Genomic DNA, 19,532 nt, shown 5'->3' with positions numbered 1-19,532 from the left:
TATGGGGACATCAGTGAGTTCTTATCATATGTCTGTCAGTGTTTTTTGGTTTTTATTAATTTCCACAAGATATACGTATAGTATGTTTCGATGGAACTAAAGATCATCGCATAAGAAATCATAAATATCCGACGGTTATCACTTACCAGTGCCTCGCCATATAATCTTCATAGAGTTCAAAGCTTTCTGTTAAAAGGAGTTGCGCGGGTTAAGATTCAGTCTTTAGAGACTAAATTTGCTTCATAGAATAATAGATAAGACTAATAAAACAATAGTTTTCGAATGTAATAATAGCAATAAATGACACCTAACCAGAAAATGGACATGTGTATTGCGAGAGCACCTTCTTTAAATTTTGTAAATATATTGATATTAATATTGATAAAAGTTATTGCACAATAGATATAGCATATATCCCCACTATTAGTATTTTCAAGAGGTTAAATATTAAAAAATATAAAATATTTTAAGATGTAATTATTTTTTTAAAAAAATATTACTAGTAAATAAATAATTATATATTTATTTTAAAGTAAAATACTTAATTAAATATAAATAAATATAAAAGAATAATATTAATTCTAATATAAATAACTATTAGTGCGGACTTCTGTTAAAAATGGCTTATGAGGTACACGGCTAGGTGGTGAAAGAACAAGAAGTAGGATGACGTGAGGTATTGCTATAATGTCGGCCAGCAGTTATTTTGCTAAAGCTCGGAGTGTTTCTTTTTAAGAAAAAGTGTAATTCAAATCAAATACAAAATATTTTCAATTTCAAACAAATTAAAATAAGTAAATTTAAAAATTTAAAAAAATTTAAAATTATTGGTAACAAAATTTAGTTACAGGATAAGTAGTGGATAAAAAACTCATTTGGTTATATTTAATTTAAAAATATTCTACTTTAATAAGAGGACAGGTGGAATTTTTGCTGGGGATCTGTGGCAAACCAACAGAGTAAGAAGGTTTTGCCATGGCCTAAACCACAAAGTAGCGTATTTTTTCTCTTTTTGTTGATTCCCGGATCAACAAAGTAGAGTGGTACGAAGCACAATAAAAACTTAAAAAGTGAGACCACGTTGAAGGCTAAACCAACGCAAACGCGTGGCCATCGATGGTTGGATTAGACTTAGTAAGAGTGGAGGGCCCATGGGAGGACCTTTCGTCAAGGGCATTAATGGCAAAAACAGCTACTTGCAATGGATTGCTTCGTTGTATTTGGTTAAAAAAGGACTCCATTTAAATCATATATGAAAGTGAAGGTAAAAGTCCAGCATGATTTTATTTTGAGGGGAATCAAAATCCCAAGTTCACCATGGTTGTGTTCGGTCTTGGAGTGGTTATATCCTGATGATCATCATATCATGCCCATGAACGCATAACAAAGATTATATTATTGTTAATGAATGTCGTGGGTGAAGTGAAGCCACTGAGTTTGTGATCCAATTCAGACATGAAATGGGGAGGAAGGGAAAAAAGAAGCAGAGATTGGAGGGGCAGAGGTTGGGGAAGCAATGAAGGAATGATGAGAAGCAGAATTGGGGGAGATATGACTTACTATGAGGCTCAAAAAAGGACAAGAAGGAACATTGGGAATGTGAAAAGAAGAGAGAAGCACGTGATGGGGTTTGACTTTCGGAGGAGAGAATAGGAAATCCAGTGAAATGAGTTACCCAGGAGTGAGGAAGCTGCACGTTCACCAATGGCAGAAACTGGTCCAATTACACTTCCATTCTTCATTTTTGTCAAACCCGCCTCCCTCCGTATTCATTCAATCCATGCTCATTCAATTTTTCTTTCCTTTTCTCTTCCTGGAGATGCCAGATTATTTGTAATCTTTCATAAAATATATTTATTCAAATTTATTTATAAATCCCTTTTAATATGTTTAATTAAAATTAAGATAAATTTTAAAATTATCATAACTCTGTAAGTTTTAAACTTTTTGCCTTTGTTAAATATATATTACATCTATTAAAATTTATAAGATATTTTTAAACACAATCACACATGCCAATAAAAATCATTATCAAATATATCCTTTACAATTTTTTCTTTTTTAAAAAAATTTAAATTTTAAAAAAATCCTTCATTTAATACTTAATTTGTGAAAAAATATGAGAGGGAGAGAATATATAAGAAAGATAATATAGAAAAAATATTATTAATAAAAATTTATTTATGTCACAATATTTTATATTTTAAAATGTTAAAGTGTGTCTTGTAAATTAGGATGGATGAAGCATACTTTAATAATGTAATTTATATCACCAACATTTAAAGAGATGAAAGAAAAAAAATTATAATTAAAAGTCAATTACTTATCTTATAAATAGGATAAAAAATTGCTGTTCTTTACAATGTAAATAGGACATGGAAAAAGTAAAGGACTAAAAATACATTCTTCGAATGACAATCACTTATTCAAAGGATGAGGGTATTACTTTTTTTTAATATCACCCTGATCATGCTTATTTTATTATTTGAGTATAATTATCTTTTTTTAATGAGTATAATTATCTTTATTTTCACTACCTTCCATTTATAATTTATTTTCTTCTTGTTTGTGATCTCATTTTCTTTTTGAGTCAAGTGTGAATAATTCAAGAAAGCTTACATTAAACGTGACTAACATGAAAGTGAAGTATAAAACATTGCATATATTATATACAAATTTTTACTCTGCATCAGTCTCTACAATTCAAAATCATTGCATATCTGAAATTTTGATTTTATTTGAAAAGAAGCATTAACTAGTTTTGTAACATTTTATCCTTCTTTGATGAAAATAATAATAATACTAGCTAGGTGAAATGCTCAAATGATTATCCAGGGAGAACTTATAGTTGGTAAGCATAAAGGAGTGGGCAAATACAATCACACTTTGCTATATATAACTTAAGTTGTTCAGTAAGTTTCTTAACCTCTGCACACAACATGAAATAATAGTTATTTGGAAACGGAATTTGTAACACTTGATACATTTTTAAAACATAGAAAGGATGCTCACACATTTGGGTAGGTAACATATATGGAAGGATACTGTATGTGAATTGAAAAAGTAAGAAGATGGAACGCGAAGCAGTAATTAATGAAGGTGATTGAGATGAACTGAGGAAGAAAATGGGACGCATGAGAGAGACGGAGGAATGGGCATTGAAGCGCGTAGGATCAATGGTTCGTAGGGAATAACAATAATAATAAAGGGGGTTATAAATGGAGGGAAGCACAAGTGTGCAAGAGGAAGCAAGGGCTCGCTATCTAAGCCGGCGTGTATTGAATGAAGAGATGATAAAAGAGAATAAGCAGAACAAGTGGGCAAAGGAAGAGGAAGCTACAAGCCTCTCGTCCCATAGCAGACAAGACCGTGACCTCAAATCCCTCCAGCTTATACTCTTTAAATGATCTAACTTACAACCCTACCTACTACTCTTCTTCTTCTTCCCTTCCCACCACAATATCTATCAACTCTCTCCTTCCTTTATGTTATTGTATATTCCCAGATTCTTCTACGTCTCCATGCAGGGGCTTTACTTTATTCATTCATTCATTCATTCATATTTATGGCGACTTGGACCCTATGAATAGATCTCCCACTCATTTCTCTTCACAAAATCAAGCCAACTATGTATCTCCCTTCCTCCTCCTTTCTCTCCGTTTAATAATTTATTGGCTGATTAGTTAGCATTCTTTTTTTTTTAAAAAAAGAGCAGGGATAAGTAGATATCTGCGGATAGATAAGGTATGGTATAAGCAGGATAGGAAATGACTTTGCCTATCATTCTTGATAAGGTCTTTGGTGTCGTTATGGAACCTCAACCTTTCACAATTTACTCCTTCACCTTAGATTGTTGGGGAACCCGACCGCTGTATGCATTATGCACATTCATTCATGTTTACATTATTCGACTCGTCCTTGCATGTATCTCCAAATTTGATTCAAAGACAGTGGTGTAGCTTTTGATTAAGGGGCTTGAAATAGTTCTTTCAAGCCCGTGAAGATCTTAAGGGCCCAGTAAAATGAGCCCAAGTCATGAAAGCAAGATCCAGGCTGGTGGCCGCCAGAATAGAGAGCCCATTACGGTGGGTATACTTGCTTCGTAGCCCAGAATTCTTTCAGAGTAAGCGGCCAATGAAAGAGGCTATCTTGAATTGACAAAAAAAAAAAAAAGGAAGGCTGCTCTTGAAAATAAATGATTACATTGCATGTAATCTTTTTAGTGCTCATAGATATTTTTCTATTGAAGTTAATTATATTTAAGATACAATCAAACATTAAATGTAGATATATCTTTCAACAATAAGTCAAATCTTAATTCTTTACATTTTGAATAACTAATCCCTTCTATTAGACCTATTCCTTATTAGTGATTAGATTGTATGTAATTTTTTTTGTTTATGCAAATTAGAAACTTTTCTTTTGAGTTATATAGAAAATTTTTGAGTTATTAAATGGCATGTAATAAATTATATTTAATCAATGATGAGTCCTCAAACCTAACTCACAAAATTTTTTATTATATAAAATGATTTTTTTATGCCCATAATAACTATACAGAAGATGATATTACACTAACTAATTGATTATGAATTATCTTGTTATAAATTTTATATTTTATATTGATGCTTTATAAGAAACTATTAAAATGATAGGTTACAGATTGGCTATATTTTTAACATTTTATAATGATTAGACAATTATGTTTGAACAAATTTGTTTATCTTTAATTATTTTTTAGGTTATTTATAAAATATACAGTAACGAAGATTTTATTATGTACATGACTTAAAACTATTATTTTCAAAAAAATTAAATTTGAATAGTTCATTAACAAATGAAATTTAAAAAAAAAAAGAGATTTGAGACTGGAACATATTACTTGAAGTTTAAACAAATTTTACCTTGTGACCAAAATAACCGAGTCACTATATTGAACTTGTAAACTGATTTTTTCAAAATACTCAGAGAAAATTTAAGAAATGAGTCTCTACTATTTAAGTTAATAATTTATAACAAAATTTTTATATATCTACTCAATAAAAAATCTAGGTCAACTTCGTAATATCCCTTAAAAGGCGTATGCATTTGTATATAATTATCAAAGTATATATATATATATATATATTATTCACGTGTGGGTGTGTGTGTGTAACTTTCTCCGTAGTACATTGACAAGTCACCCTACTTATAGGGGGCAAAAAATATTCGATCATCGCTGATCATCAGCATTAGCAAATCTTCCCAATGGATAATTCTTGGTTCATAAAACGTTGCCTCACAACCTAATAATTAATTCTTGATGCTTCACATGTATAGTGTGCGGGGACAGAAATTGAAACAACTCTATGTGAGAATATTTAATTAAAAAAAATCGTAGCATGGGGTAATTGCCCTCCACAAATTCGTCCCTTATATTTTGATCAATTAGAAAATAAATAAGAACAAAGACATATTCTTTCCATTCAAAAAAGTTAAAAAAATTGAGAGCCTTCATATTAAAAAAATATAAGACATTTTTAATATTTTAATATATAATTATTGTGCTTTTTGAAAAAAAAACTTATAATAAATAAATTAATTTATACTTATTTTAAAGTAAAATATTTTATTAAATAAGAATAAATATAAAAAATAGTATTGTTTTAAAAATGATTAATTACTTTATTAAAAAATAAAATTTAATTAAAAATACTTTATATTTTTTAACGAAGGGATAATATAAGTTTAAGCTGAGAATATTTGAATCAAGAACTACAGGGACCCGCACTTTACCATACTCTGATGCACAATAAATATGTTTTCTTTCATACTCTTAGCGAGCTCGCTTCCATTCTAGCCTGAAACTAAAACGACGCGCACACTCATATTTACAAAGTATGCACATGACAAAAAATAATGCATGGTGGTGAGCTAATTATCACCGCCCTTCCAGTTAATATATATCTTGCAAAAGTATACACACCCACACAATAATTTTGTTCAATCAATAGTCGCTTCAAAGTTTGATAAAAGAAAGTAAAGTTGCATTTTGATTCGAACAGTTCGTAAAGCAGAGAATTAAAGTTGACGCTAAGATAATCAAGCACTAGCTAGCTAAAGGATGGATGTGACTAGTCAATGATTAAATCTTCGATATTTGCAAATCATCCAGTCAACCACTATCTGTTTTTCCCCCAGACTTGAATTAGAGTAAACAATTGAGGACTTGACACAACTCAATAGCAAGGTCTTTTAGCTTAATACGTGGATTATTGTTAAGCAATAATCCAGAAGAATTAATTAAATTAATAATGGGCAAACACCGAAAACCTTTCGGTCTTATGAAACATGATGGGTAAGATAGCATGTAAGTGGTGATTAATCATGGGGCTTTGACGCACATGCTGCTCTAGCCAGGGGAAAGAGACACTGTAACATGGAGAAAAGAGACGCATCGATCTCCAATCAAAGATATTTTTAGCAATTTCTCGGTCATACTAATAGAAATCCTCTCTGTATGGTGCCGTTCTGTCTACTACTAACTGAACTTTAGGGTCAGACATAGCTTTCCGCTTTGGATTTTTTCTCTTACAGATCCAATCAGCATTAACCTTATAAAGAGGATCCCTCGAGAAAAGATATTAAATAAAAAAATAATATATATATATATATATATGAAGAAAACAAAGAACTAAAGGGAGCATAAATTTATTACCAGATAGACCTCGCAAATTGGGTACGGTTGGTGAGAAGCAATGGGTCTCATCACATTTTCTTCCCAAATGACAATCATTGGTGCTTTGCAAAGACGAAATCAGTTCCATTCTTTGCCCAAAAAGTGGTTATTAGGTCGCTTACATTACAGCTATATATATTCATTGTTACCATCCACACACACAAATTTTTGAGGTTTAGTTAATACAATTTTTTTTTTTTCCAACGTAACATGCGCTTCATTTTTTCACGTGACAAATGTCTATTCCTTTGGCAGTCACCGACAAACCAACAAACTGATCAGAAAAATTGATGAGAAACCATAACTTCTTTCGCGTCTTTTAACTCCATAACTATAGGTCTGTGCTATTCGACTTCACCTAATAAACGGATTGTGACCTAGACGTACGCATGCACATGTGGCAGCCTTGGTTGGCGTTTACAATTATCACAAAGAATTTCTGTCTAAAATCAGCATATTGAAATTATAATGACAAGATCTTCTAGTAACTTCTTATAATAATAACAATAATAATAATAATAATAATAATAATACATAAGGTTTAATCAGGAGGGGACCGTCAATATGTAGTCTCAGTTGTACGATTGAAATGGGGCTATAGGCTCGCACGTAAGTGAAGATGATGTTTCAATATGTATTTACATTCGAGTGTGTGTATCTGTGTGTTGTGTGTGCATGTCGGAATGGGGGTACATAAAATGAGATGGAGAAAAATATGGGATGAGTGACCCCTACAATGAAAGAAGATAAACCACCACACATTTCCATGAGTACTTGCTCTTAGCCAAAAAGGAAGAATTGGTATACAGCCAAGCATCACAGCACATAGTTTCAACACCTTTATAAATTCTGCTGTTAGAAAACTGTACATAGTTCACATCTCAACGCTGGCACAACTTATGTATGCCATTGTGTCTTTCACCCCCCCCCCCAATTAATATACATCTATATAGCTGGCAAATTACTTTACACACGCAAGCGCGCGAGATTTTGCAGTTCCAGCTGCTTGACTATTAACTAAAGTCTGACCTACTTAATTAATTTTCAATATTCACTCTTTGTTTTTGAGTCCTATACGCTTGTAAATCTTAGTAGTTAATAGAATCAGATTCCCCATACAAGCTAGAAGGAATCATGCTCAGATCCAGGGTAATTTTTACTTTTCAAATGGAATTGTCTTGTTGAATTAAATAATATCAAAAGTGACGTGTGCGTTTATGATTGACAAGGACATGTGTCCTTGTCCTTAGTCACTTTCTCAAAGTGCACATGTTACTGCCCCCATTGTGTGCTTGTCCCTTTCTAGTTCCTTACTCTGATATAGTGATGGTGGAGGCTCCTTATGCCCGCTAGCTTGTGCATATATCAATCATGGCTTAATTGAAGAATCCATACCTTTCAACATCAACCTATAGTCTCAATCCTTTTTTATTCTTCCTCTGCTAATTCTTCTGAAAAATCTTAAAGCAGGCTGGCTCTGATGTGTAAAACACACATTTCTTTAACTCTCTTTTCTGTCTGTCTTGTAGTAGTTCCTCCCACGTTTTTGAAGGCCTGTGGTGAATGTGTCAGGTTCTATGCAGGTAAGGACATGCGTGTACCTTTCAGCAACTTCCCCGTATAGGAAATTATAGGGTTCTCGCCCTTCGTTTCTTTTCTAATAATAATGACTTAAAAAAGAAATGGCATCATGAAACATCTCAATATATATATGTGTCTCACAACATATCATGATTTTTATATAGTTAATTTGATGGGGGCATATGTATGTATGTATAAAAAAAGAGCATGAGAATGATGTTGAAATTTGGGAAGGTTGTGATTGTGCTTGATTTGATCCAAGGAAAGCTATAAGGGAAGATGGTGGTGATCGATATAAGAGTTGTGGGGAATGGTCGTATATTATTATTAGAATCTTAGGTAATTAGACAAGAGTTGTTGTCACAGTTGCAAGGGCCATAGCAAACCGCCTTTTCAGTGTCAGTTTGGACCCACTCCACTACCAGAATAATTAGCTTCCGCCATCGGTTGGTAACTCTCTACTTAAATAGTTTAATCGATGAGTTTGACGAGAAAAAGCAATACATGTCATCACCGTTCAATCGCTCCTCACTCTCGTTTATGCCTAATCTGCAGTACATATAATCTGATAGTTAATTACCACTTTGAAATGGTTTTCTATTTTTTATAATTACTGAAACTTTTGAGAAAGGTGAGCTATCAAATCGCAAAGACAATTCTTCGGTTGCTTAATTATAATGGTCAAGTGAGTAAAGACGTGCTATTTCCTTCGGTTTTCATTTCAAAAGTTTTGTCCGGTTTCCTCCTTCCCCCCAAAAAAAGGGGGGGGGGGGCTTTGCCTGGTTAAGGTATGGACCATGGAGACGTCTTTTATGCGCGCGCGCGCGCGCGCGTTCGGACGGGTTTTTTATAGTTTTCTTGGATTTTTGTTTATTCATCATTTAACATTCGTTTGGGCCCCTTTAGGTAGTGTTTACCAGACGATCTTTGATTTTTTTTTTTTTAGAAAACAATTTTATTCTTTAACTAAACAGAATAATTTATGGGCTCATTAATTATCGCAACATAAATACAATATCTTGAAAAGGTAGTTCCTATATCCTACCCCAACAGGAGTAAAAAGTTAGGCAAACCTGAGTAACCTTCTAAACTCTGCAATGATTTTCAGACTTGTTCCTTTCTGTGATTAGCATGAAAACAAAATAAAAGCACCACCACCCCTTGCGAGGAGGGGTGATGTGTTGTGCCATCATTGGCTGATTAAACAATACACACTTTTGGGGCAGTAAGTGATTTTTTGTCTCTGTGCCTGTCCTTTAGGTTGAACCATTGGAAACCAATTAAAAAGTTGGTAAAATAAGGCTGCTCAACAGCGCTGATGATCGTCATTCATCGGTTCCAAAAATCCTATTTAATTTCCATCCCCTTAGACCTAAAGCTTGAGCCTACAGGTATAGCTTCACCCCCCCAACCCTATATAAAGTTCCATGCTAGGGTTAGGGTTAGTCACCAAGCACTGACTTGGCTTTAAGCGTTTCTGGGGTCGTGGATGATTCCAGTGATCATCATTGGATTTAATCCAATCATCCATCACTGTTCATCTATTCTATCCGTACACAGGGGTTAAAGAACGATTATATTGTTGGGAATCGAGATGAAGAAGAGACAGGTGGTCGTGAAGAGGGATGTGGCCAAGACGTCGTCGTCGGTGATGAGGAACGTCAGATATTTGGAGTGTCAGAAGAATCACGCGGCCAACATAGGAGGCTACGCCGTGGATGGTTGCAGAGAGTTCATGGCCAGTGGTGATGACGTCACTGCCGGAGCTCTTACCTGTGCTGCTTGTGGCTGTCACAGGAATTTCCACAGAAGAGAAGTTCAGACCGAGGTTGTCTGTGAGTACTCTCCTCCTAATTCCGCTCGCTAAGCTTTAACCCCCTCCAAAACTGTACACCACAAATTAAACTATACATTATATTGTTGCCAAGGGTTTTGATTGGATTTGGGTCTCCAATTAACTGATTGATGAACCTTTTTCACTGGGTTCTTTGTAAGAGTGGATTGATTTAATTACCAACAGATCAGAGACATTGATTCTTGTACAACAGAAGATTTAAACTCTCAGGGTTTGTGTTTCTTTGAACATTAATTATTATTTGAGTGCTATCTCTCTTGTTCCTTTTCGCTGTTCTTCTCCGTCTTCCTCATACAGTCAGGCAGGAGAGGAATCAAGTCAGGTTATCAGATAAAAGAGAGAGAGTAATTAATTATTGCGATGGTCGAAAACTGATCAATTAAAAAAATCTTTTATATATACTTAGAACCTGGCTATCTGAATTTTTTATTCATTTCGCAGTTTATATTTGTGAAAGAAATCAAGGGTTGGGGCACAGAAACTATCCCGTGTTGGTTAATGTATTGTTGATCTCCATTTAAATTAATATGTGAGGTGTCTGATTCTGCCCGGGACGATGCTCATTAATGCTCTCTGATTGATGAATTGTGTGCGTGTGTGGCATTATGCAATCGAGCTTGTTCAGGTTATCTAATATATATATATATATATATATAAGTTATGTCGTTAATGCTCGTGAAAAGCCTTATGTATGAGCAATGTTTGTTAATCTCTGTAGGTTTTAGACTTGGTCAATTGTGGTCTTGATTATTCCAAAGTCCTTTTTTATGATTCTCTCCTACCTATGTTTTCATCTCATATTCCCAAGTGATCAACGGCTAAAGGCATTTAGGAATTTGAGGTCAATTGTATATGGAGAGAATAAAAAACAATGTCACAGAAGATTTGTTAATTATCTCGACCCTCTTCAATAACATTGTGTGGAAAGCCAAGTGGGGTTAAATATTCTTCCCTTGTTTTTGAACCGGATTTCTTCCCCCTCTTCAGTGGCAAGAAAACAAGTTGGGGCCTATATAGATGTGATGAAGATAATTATCCTTGTGCCAATCATTTAGCATTTGAAATATTATAACTCCTGGAAGGCCCACCTGTATCCAATCATGGAACGATATGTTATTTAAATATTACCGTATATTTTATATATATATATATATATATTAACTAAGTAAAGTTGACTGAGGACTTTGCAACGGAGTTAATATAGTGGGGAAGTGAAGTGACCAAACTTTCTTCTCTTTTTGGTGGTGTGGCCGGTGGCATTACTAAAATAATTATGAAAAGAAAAACTTAGTCATTAACTTAACAAAGAAGGAAAGAAAATAATCCATATGTTGCAAAGTGGCGTGCTGCCCTTCCATCTTGGCCTTGTTAGGGACATGGGCTCTTTTATTTTATAATTTGTTTGGTTACTTGTGCTAAATAAATTAATACACACACAAACTTTTATATATTGATTGTGAGGGTAAACCCAGTCTGACCTTAAAGTACTCTAAAATACAGATTTTGCGCCATTAAGAAGTCTGTAGGGAAAAATATATACAGAGCAAAAGAAGATAATTTAAATATTCAAGTAGTATATTGTAGATTGCAGAGAAATTCATGTATTTGTTTACAACTCCAAGAGGTCATGCAGGTTTAAGTATGAGAGAAATATTATATATAAAGCATCTTTTTATATATGCATATATATAAACTTTGTAGTTCAGTTTAATATATTGAAAGCGAAAAGACAAGAAAAAAGCTGCATCAGGTTCTGGCTTCTAAATGTGCACTTGTTGTCATTATGGAAGCTGGCTATATAAGGTCAGCTGATAGATTCGATATATGCACATACAACCCCTCTGTGTGCGTGCGTGTGAAATGCAATGTGGTGTTTAGAAAATGAACCTACTTATGGCCAAGCAAATATATTTGGATTTTCCATAGACATTTAGCAGGTATTAAGGCGTGCATTTAAAGAAAATAAAAAGAAAATTAAAAATTCTGTATGCTTTTTCATTCTCTTATACATTCTCAATGCAAGACATATTGCTACAAAAAGATCATATATAATTTGAGATCAAGGACCGCATGCATTGTATATGCTGTTTTTTTTTTTTTTTATACATTCCAGCAATTTGAGAGGGTGGTTTATAGAATTGCTTTCTCTCTGTGAGTATATAGCTCCAGGAAGACATGTGGCAATCACTAATTAGTTTGTGACAGAAAGCTTCATGAGGGTATTGTAATGGTAGATAGGGGGACCCTCTAGCGTGCAAAAGAAACTGATGATGAATGCACGTGAGGCCTTTACATGTCTGTGCTGCGTCGTCTGGGGAAGAGGAATGTGATTGCTTCTCTAAATTTCAGGCTAACTTGTTTCTATGTCACTGACTTCACAGGGCAAGCCTATCTATTACATGAAGGAAGCAATGATGACTACCAAATAAGCAGAACTTGATGATCCAGTATTCAAGGAGATTCGAGGTTTAATTTAGATGTTAGACTTTTTTGTTTCAGGTAGAAAACCTTAACGAAGTCCTCTATATTAACAAGAAGCAGCCAAACACACCTGCTAAATTTGTTCTCCCTCCCTCCCTCCCTCTGTGTACAAGGAAATTTTGGGGACTTAGAAGAAAAAGGAATCTGAAGGTATGATGTCTGTTTAGCATAATGAGAATGGGGACCTACTTTTGAAGAGTGTCTCTCTCAGAATTTGGATTGATCCCACCCAATTTTGTTTGATTCTCTCATCGGCTGCTGCTGCACGGAGATCCCATTATCATTACTATTAGTTAGTAGTGCTATGCTTACACACACACACACACACAGCACTCTGCAGGAGCAAGCAAGAAACAGGAAAATGTTACGTTAGGCTTTCATTTTTAAGATGCAATTTATGAATTAGACCACAAATATATACGGACCTTTTGGACCTGAGTTACGAACCTTTTTCCCGTGTTCTTTGCGTCCTTACTTCATGTTGTACATCACGGTCCTATATATATATATATATAGTTATAGCTATATGTGCATATGCATGCTCAAACTTCAAATCAGTGGTTTGATGGCAAAAGATTAATGTTAATGATATTAAGAAGAGAAAGCAGAAGTAGATATGAATGCTTGGCAAGTAGGTTGAGGGTTCCCTTCTCACTAGGGCACCAAGGCACATGACCTTGACCTCTAATTCACATGGACCTGCTCACAAAGTCTCCAAACCGAAATGTCCTCTCCAAATAGGGCCACCTCATTTGCACATCACCTTCTGTTGGATGCCAGCAAGCCACACACACATATTTGTATCTCCAACAATCCATCGTTACAATTCCCTCGCTAGCTAGTTTCCAACTACAAGCACTCTATATTCTTATTTCTTATATGTTTATAGGGGTTAAAAAGATATTAACATGGTCTGAGTCGCATGTGATCATTAACATCCATATCTTAATATTAAACCTGTAGGAAGTTATCTATAAGCTTGGAACAACACAGGCCACGTTCTTAGGTAATTTAACTATTTATTTATTAGTTTCACTTTTTGATTTTGGTCCGTGAAATTTTAGGAGTACTCTCTGAATATCGTTTCTAGCTAGACACATCTAATTCGGTTATAAATTAGCAATCTATTATATAAGATGCATACAAAATTATGTCGTTAGAAATAATTGTAGAGTTCCATGTATATATCTTTTTATACATTAGAGAAGCCGGTTTACTTGTATCTTAATCGGCCCGTTAACTGCCCAGTTTATTGATCAATAACAAACAGTGGTTCAACAAGAGCGAATCATAGTTCATAGGCTAACTTTAAAATCGTCAAAGTCTAAAGTGAGTTTATAGAATCGACAATTAATTCATTAATATTACTTTATATGCATTATTTAAATGCATTCAATGTCCCACACGTAACCTTAATGTGCTATCTTTTTCCCCGTGATATTTATTATTGCATGCACTCTCATGTAAGTAGATCAGAGTATTTTACAGGTTCAAACTCTATTATTCATTACTACACTCTTCCGGCCACATTTATAGGCTGGAGAGGATATTAAGCATTTTATTATTTTCTATATTTATATTTATTTTTTACTTTTATTAAATACTAAAAAAATTGTCTTTATTAAGGAGAAGAGGTGAAAGTGAAACCTATTAAGTTTTAAAATAGAGTTAATAAAATCTAAGATTTTTTATAGTTTCAGTGAAATATAATAAAAATGGATTATAAATAAAACTATATGAGTAATGCTATTATAAATATAGGTAGACTTTTTTTATGTATCATGTGAAATGTTAAAATGAATTATAGAACTTACAATTTGCGAATTACTTTTTTATTTTGAATTATAAGACATTTTTAATAAAAATTTAAAATTTTAAAATATAAGTATTTTGATAGAAATAAGGTTGATTAATTATGATTCTTCAATATTATCATTTTCATGTATATTCTCTCTTTTTAGTGTGCTTTCATAAATAATAAAGGAAATTTTTTGAAAATTTATATTTTTATTTTAACAAATAAAATTATAATGTATATTTAATGAGACTTATTGATAAGTGATATGTTATCCAAAACTGTCATATAATTTAAAAAGGATGGAGTACTAATTTATAAATATGGCCATAAAAATTCTTTAAAAAATAACTCATAATTATGATCAGGGAGGTATATGCTTACTATATTCTATCGATCTTATTATAAAATTTTTATTTAATTTATTGATTATTGATCATAAATGACATCACAAAGTGTTTGACAATTTCTTTCCATTCATTTCACTTTTCAATCAGTTGAGACAATACCAGCATAACTAATTAACTGTGAAAGAAAAGTGATTTATCTTGATGATGTAATAATTGTGTCCGTATGAAATCACAACGCGAAAGTTCCGGTCGAATGTCGCCTAAATGATGGTCCAACATGATAAATGATGCCGTTTTAATCACCCGAGAACAACAAGCTCAGATTTGGTGGGACTTTCGGATTTTTTTTTAAAATAAATGTCTCACATTATAAAATAATTTAAAATAAAATGATACATATCAATAAAATACAATAATAATACTTTATGAACTTATTTTTTCAAAACAAAATTATAAATTTTTAAAAATATTCCTGCACATTTAATCATTGTGTAATAATATCATTTTAATTATATCTCAATTTGGAGTGGAACACTAAAAAATATGATTAATAAATATTAGTTTTTTAGTTTTTTTATATTTTGGGACAATCAGATTTTTTTTAAAATTTTTTTATAATTTAGGATGGAAAGAGTAATAATTTTTGAGCCCATCCAACATATATTGAAGAGTAAGAAATTAATTAAACAATATGTAAACAGAAAAAATGTTTAGTTTTTTTAATAGATTGTTTACATTTCATCCCTGTGCTTTGTCCCTGTAAGAACCATTTCACTATTCCACGAGTACAGAAAAATAGTTAAAGTTTGATGCTTCTAAATTTGTCCAACTTTTTAACAAGTTTCCAGCCTTAAATGTCAAGTTTGTTAAATTACTGCTTTTGCAACTTATTTTCTTTTCACTTCACGCGTGTGTGGGGAAAAAAGTGTAAAGGCGGGAGGAAGTCAAAACAGAGGGCATAAGAGGAAAAATGATAAATGCTAGGAACAGATGAGAGAGGTTTTTATAATAAGGGAAAAGATAAATTTAAATCCTCACATTTTATTTAAATTTTACTATAAATTTTTATATTTTTTTAATACTTTAGGTATTTGTACTCTTATTTTTTAATATTTTAGGTTTTTTACCATTCATGAAGTAATGACTTGGAGTAATGTTTTCGACAAAATTTGAACCATAACAATTTTACTCAGATGGTTGAGCATCGCGAAATGTGAAGGGCAACAAATAACAGCCTTGACTATAAGATGGACTGAACACTGGCATTAATCGTTGATTAGTGTTAACACCAAACGATCACATCCACTGATCAATCAATTAATGTTATTAAATATAAATGAATAAGAAAAATAAAACTTGCATGAAATATAATGAATAAAGGAATTTATTGATCAAACTTCCTATAAGGCACGTGGTCATCCGGGCCTATCTCTTTAAACTTCAAAAAAGTAATTTCAATTTAAGCGAAGCATGAAAATATTATTGAAAGAACTGTAAGACAAACACGAGGAGTATGTCCGGAAAAAATATTTTTCAACTTATTTTATAATCTTCTGTGTTTTTGGACTAGTGACAACCACATGGAGTGCGCGCAACGCGCCCATGATATGAGTAGGGAATCACAATTCATTAATTGCAATTGGCTTTCCAATACTGGGCCGTGGTTCACAATACCAAGAGCTGGGATGATGAGACATAAACGCGCCCATCTGAAAAAGCCCATGGAAGGCCCACGTGAGGTGAAGCCCAGGAGGGTGGGAACAGAAGCTGTGGATCATTTCCCTATCCTTTCTCAACGCGCCACGTCGATCCTTGTATCTATGTCTCCATATGGGCTCGGGACCCGCTTATGATGTCAGGCCCACTTAGTTCCACCCTTGGGCCCCACTTTTCACTGTTCCCTCCCCCCACATGTGCCAGTGCTACTTTTCTGAGTTTCTCCGCCAATTTACTACCCTAGTTCCGTCTCCTCCCTCCTATTATTTTCACCTATTGCTAAGGGAAGCGCCAGTGCAATGTGTGTGTCTAGGTACTGCCTTGCCTTTTTATAGAGCTAAAAATTTAGACCAAATTCAATAGGTTAGTATGAACTTGTCTTAAAAAAATTTAGAATCAGATTTAATTATATAAATTTTTTTAAAAAGTATGATATTTTAAACTTGATTCGATTAAGTTCAACTCAAATTAAACTTGGTACAAATAAACTTGATTGTCAAAATTATCGATTCTATATATATATAGAGTATGTAATTTAGGGCAAACTTGAACCTGTCAAAAAAAAAAAGTCTAACTTAATTATATAAGCTTTTTAAAAAAGATATGATATTTTAAGTTTGATTTGAATAAGCTTAATTAGCCTGAATAACAAGATCTATTTTTTCATATAAAAAAATCTTATTCCTATTTACGTACATATATATAACCACTAAAATTAATTAAAATATATTTAAAACTAGTTTTTTCAAATATATTAATTGCATTTTTTAATCTATGTGCTAAATTCTGAAATAGTTTTTCCTAAAGTAACATAGAATTGGCAGCCTGTGAGTGAGTTTGATATTTCATAAACATTAAATAAAATCGATTCATATTGTTAAATCTTGTAAAGGCAGTCTCACTCAGTCCTAATGAAAGCAAACCATGCATCTCCAATTATAGAAGTCGATGTCTTCAAAATTTTAGGTGAGAAGATTAAAGAATTTAACCTTGCTTACTAGGAGTCTGTTATTGCGCATAGATGACAGCAAGCCGTCTCTTGGATCAAAGAAACAAATCATCTCTCTTCTCTCACCTAAACAATGAACATGCCCAACAATACGTTACCTTGCACATTGTTTTTCCCCTTTTCAAATGTTTGACATGTCGGTGACTTTCATATTTCAATAGACTAATTTGTCTTTTGAAGGCTACGGTGCTGGGGGCAAATTTGGAAAAATATAGCAACGTGGATGCCAACAAACTACACTTCATCATGCATATGATAAATATAATAATGACGAATGATGAATCCACTCACAGAATCCAAAACTCCAACCATCCAATCAACTTGCTCTCTCTCTATTTAAACCCCAAACGACCTTCGCATTTGAATCAAACCAAAGGAACGATCAAACTCTTCAACAAGAAGAGCCATATAACAAGTCGTGGCTATGCTTGTCCGTGCTTTGGTTTTAGCACTCCTTGCCATTTCCATGATCTCGTCTCGCGCCAGCAGCATGTTTTCACTCACATTTCATTTCTTTCGTGGGGTTTCTTTGGCTGCTAGTGTCTACTCATGCACGGTGGGCGCCTCTTTCTGCATCAGCATTCTCAAAGATCAAATTTGCGCTCTCTCTCTTTTCTTTCTCTTTTAAATTGCCATCAGTTCCTAACCATTCATGGTTGATTACCTGAGAACTATAATCACTTGTACAGAATATATGTAATGCCAATACGGTTGACTTGAGTGATACCGTCGTTTACAGATTATTTCCTATTTGTTCCCTTGCACACGCAAATACACATGAAGTATTCGCGCCTACCACGTATTATCCATACAATATACGAAATTTATAATAAGCCACGTTATTTATAAATTATGATTAATATAATTATTTAGACTTTATGTGATGTATAAAAATGTATAGAATTTTTTTGGGCTAATAAATATCGATTAAATGATCGGTCTCTTATTTTTCTCTCCCTATTATTCTCTATTTTTCCTATATATGAACATTCCTATATGCTGGCATATGCCCACGTATAGTACAAAAATTCTAATAAATTATACTATTCTTCTTCTTCTTGCTTTTTTCCTTTTTTTTTTTTAAAGGAAACAGAGTAATGGTGAACACTATACAAGGGCAAGGAATTCATCCTAGAGGCATTGAACTCCATACAACACATAATGTCTAAATTATAAGACACTTTTAAAAAAGATTTAACGTCTCAAAATATAAAAAATTTTAATAAAAATAAGGTTTAATTAATGATATTTTTTTAATATTATCCTTTCTATATATTCTCTCTCTTCAATATTCTTTTATCAATGGAGTGTTAAATAAAGGATATTTTTAAAATTTTATATTTTTTCCTTGAAAAAGTAAGGTTGTAAAGTGTATTTAATAAATTTTATTGACATATAAGATTTTATCTAAAAGTGTTTTATAATTTAAAATAGTAAGAGTAATACATTTCCTCCCTATGGTGATCTAATCAACTAGCATATCAATTTGTCTCTCTGAAAATTATAAGCAATGGACCAGCCACAATTGATTGAATTAATGCTAAAAAAGATGATGGTTTAAATGCTATGTAAATATAAGATTTGGTGCTTTTCACGAGGTCAATACTAATGATCTAGGATTTCCAGTTCAACTAATGATATTGAACCATATGAATTTATTCAAGCTGACCCGAACAATCATGTTTTACTTATTTTTTTAATATGTTATTATGTTAGAAGTGAAGTAACGCGCTGCATGGCTCGAGTACAGTGATAAGTGAGTTAGAGCCGCTGCATCGGCGCCCGAATGTACTGTTAAATGAGCAAGGGCTACCGCGTCATTCTGGACGCACGCGGCTAAAGAAGTTAGTCCATAAGAGCAAAATTAGATTTGGTACTTGGAATGTTGGGACATTAAATTGTAAATCTGTAGAGGTTGTAGGGGTTATGATTCAAAGGAAAATCAATATCCTTTGCTTGCAAGAAACAAAATGGTGTGGAGAAGAAGCTAAGGATATTCAAGGTTTCAAACTTTGGTATACAGGAAA

General features: G+C 33.0%; 1 protein-coding gene across 2 annotated transcripts; it reads left to right on the top strand.

Moving 5' to 3' along the window:
- Positions 1-9,548: 9,548 nt before the first annotated feature.
- On the top strand, positions 9,549-13,077 carry LOC129319329 (mini zinc finger protein 3-like). Of its 2 annotated transcripts, none has more exons than XM_054964361.1 (2): positions 9,549-10,134; positions 10,596-13,077. In XM_054964361.1, the coding sequence occupies exons 1-2, from the start codon at positions 9,894-9,896 to the stop codon at positions 10,673-10,675; spliced, it is 321 nt and encodes a 106-aa protein (XP_054820336.1). In that variant the 5' UTR covers positions 9,549-9,893; the 3' UTR covers positions 10,676-13,077. The 2 variants fall into 2 exon arrangements, with proteins under 2 accessions (XP_054820336.1, XP_054820337.1); XM_054964362.1 differs by having other exon boundaries at positions 9,561-10,134; positions 12,536-13,077.
- The last annotated feature ends 6,455 nt before the right edge of the window (positions 13,078-19,532 follow it).

This window comes from Prosopis cineraria, unplaced genomic scaffold, assembly GCF_029017545.1.
Source record: "Prosopis cineraria cultivar Desert tree isolate PC_DT_omini unplaced genomic scaffold, ASM2901754v1 PC9, whole genome shotgun sequence".
Taxonomy (NCBI): Eukaryota; Viridiplantae; Streptophyta; class Magnoliopsida; order Fabales; family Fabaceae; genus Prosopis; species Prosopis cineraria.
This window is presented reverse-complemented; position numbering and strand designations above follow the sequence as displayed.

Bases quoted from the DNA above. Each gene is read 5' to 3' on its own strand.
- LOC129319329 (XM_054964361.1), top strand. From the start codon at position 9,894: ATGAAGAAGAGACAGGTGGTCGTGAAGAGGGATGTGGCCAAGACGTCG. The intron at 10,135-10,595 runs GTGAGTACTCTC...TTCATTTCGCAG, and splicing joins AGTTCAGACCGAGGTTGTCT to TTTATATTTGTGAAAGAAAT.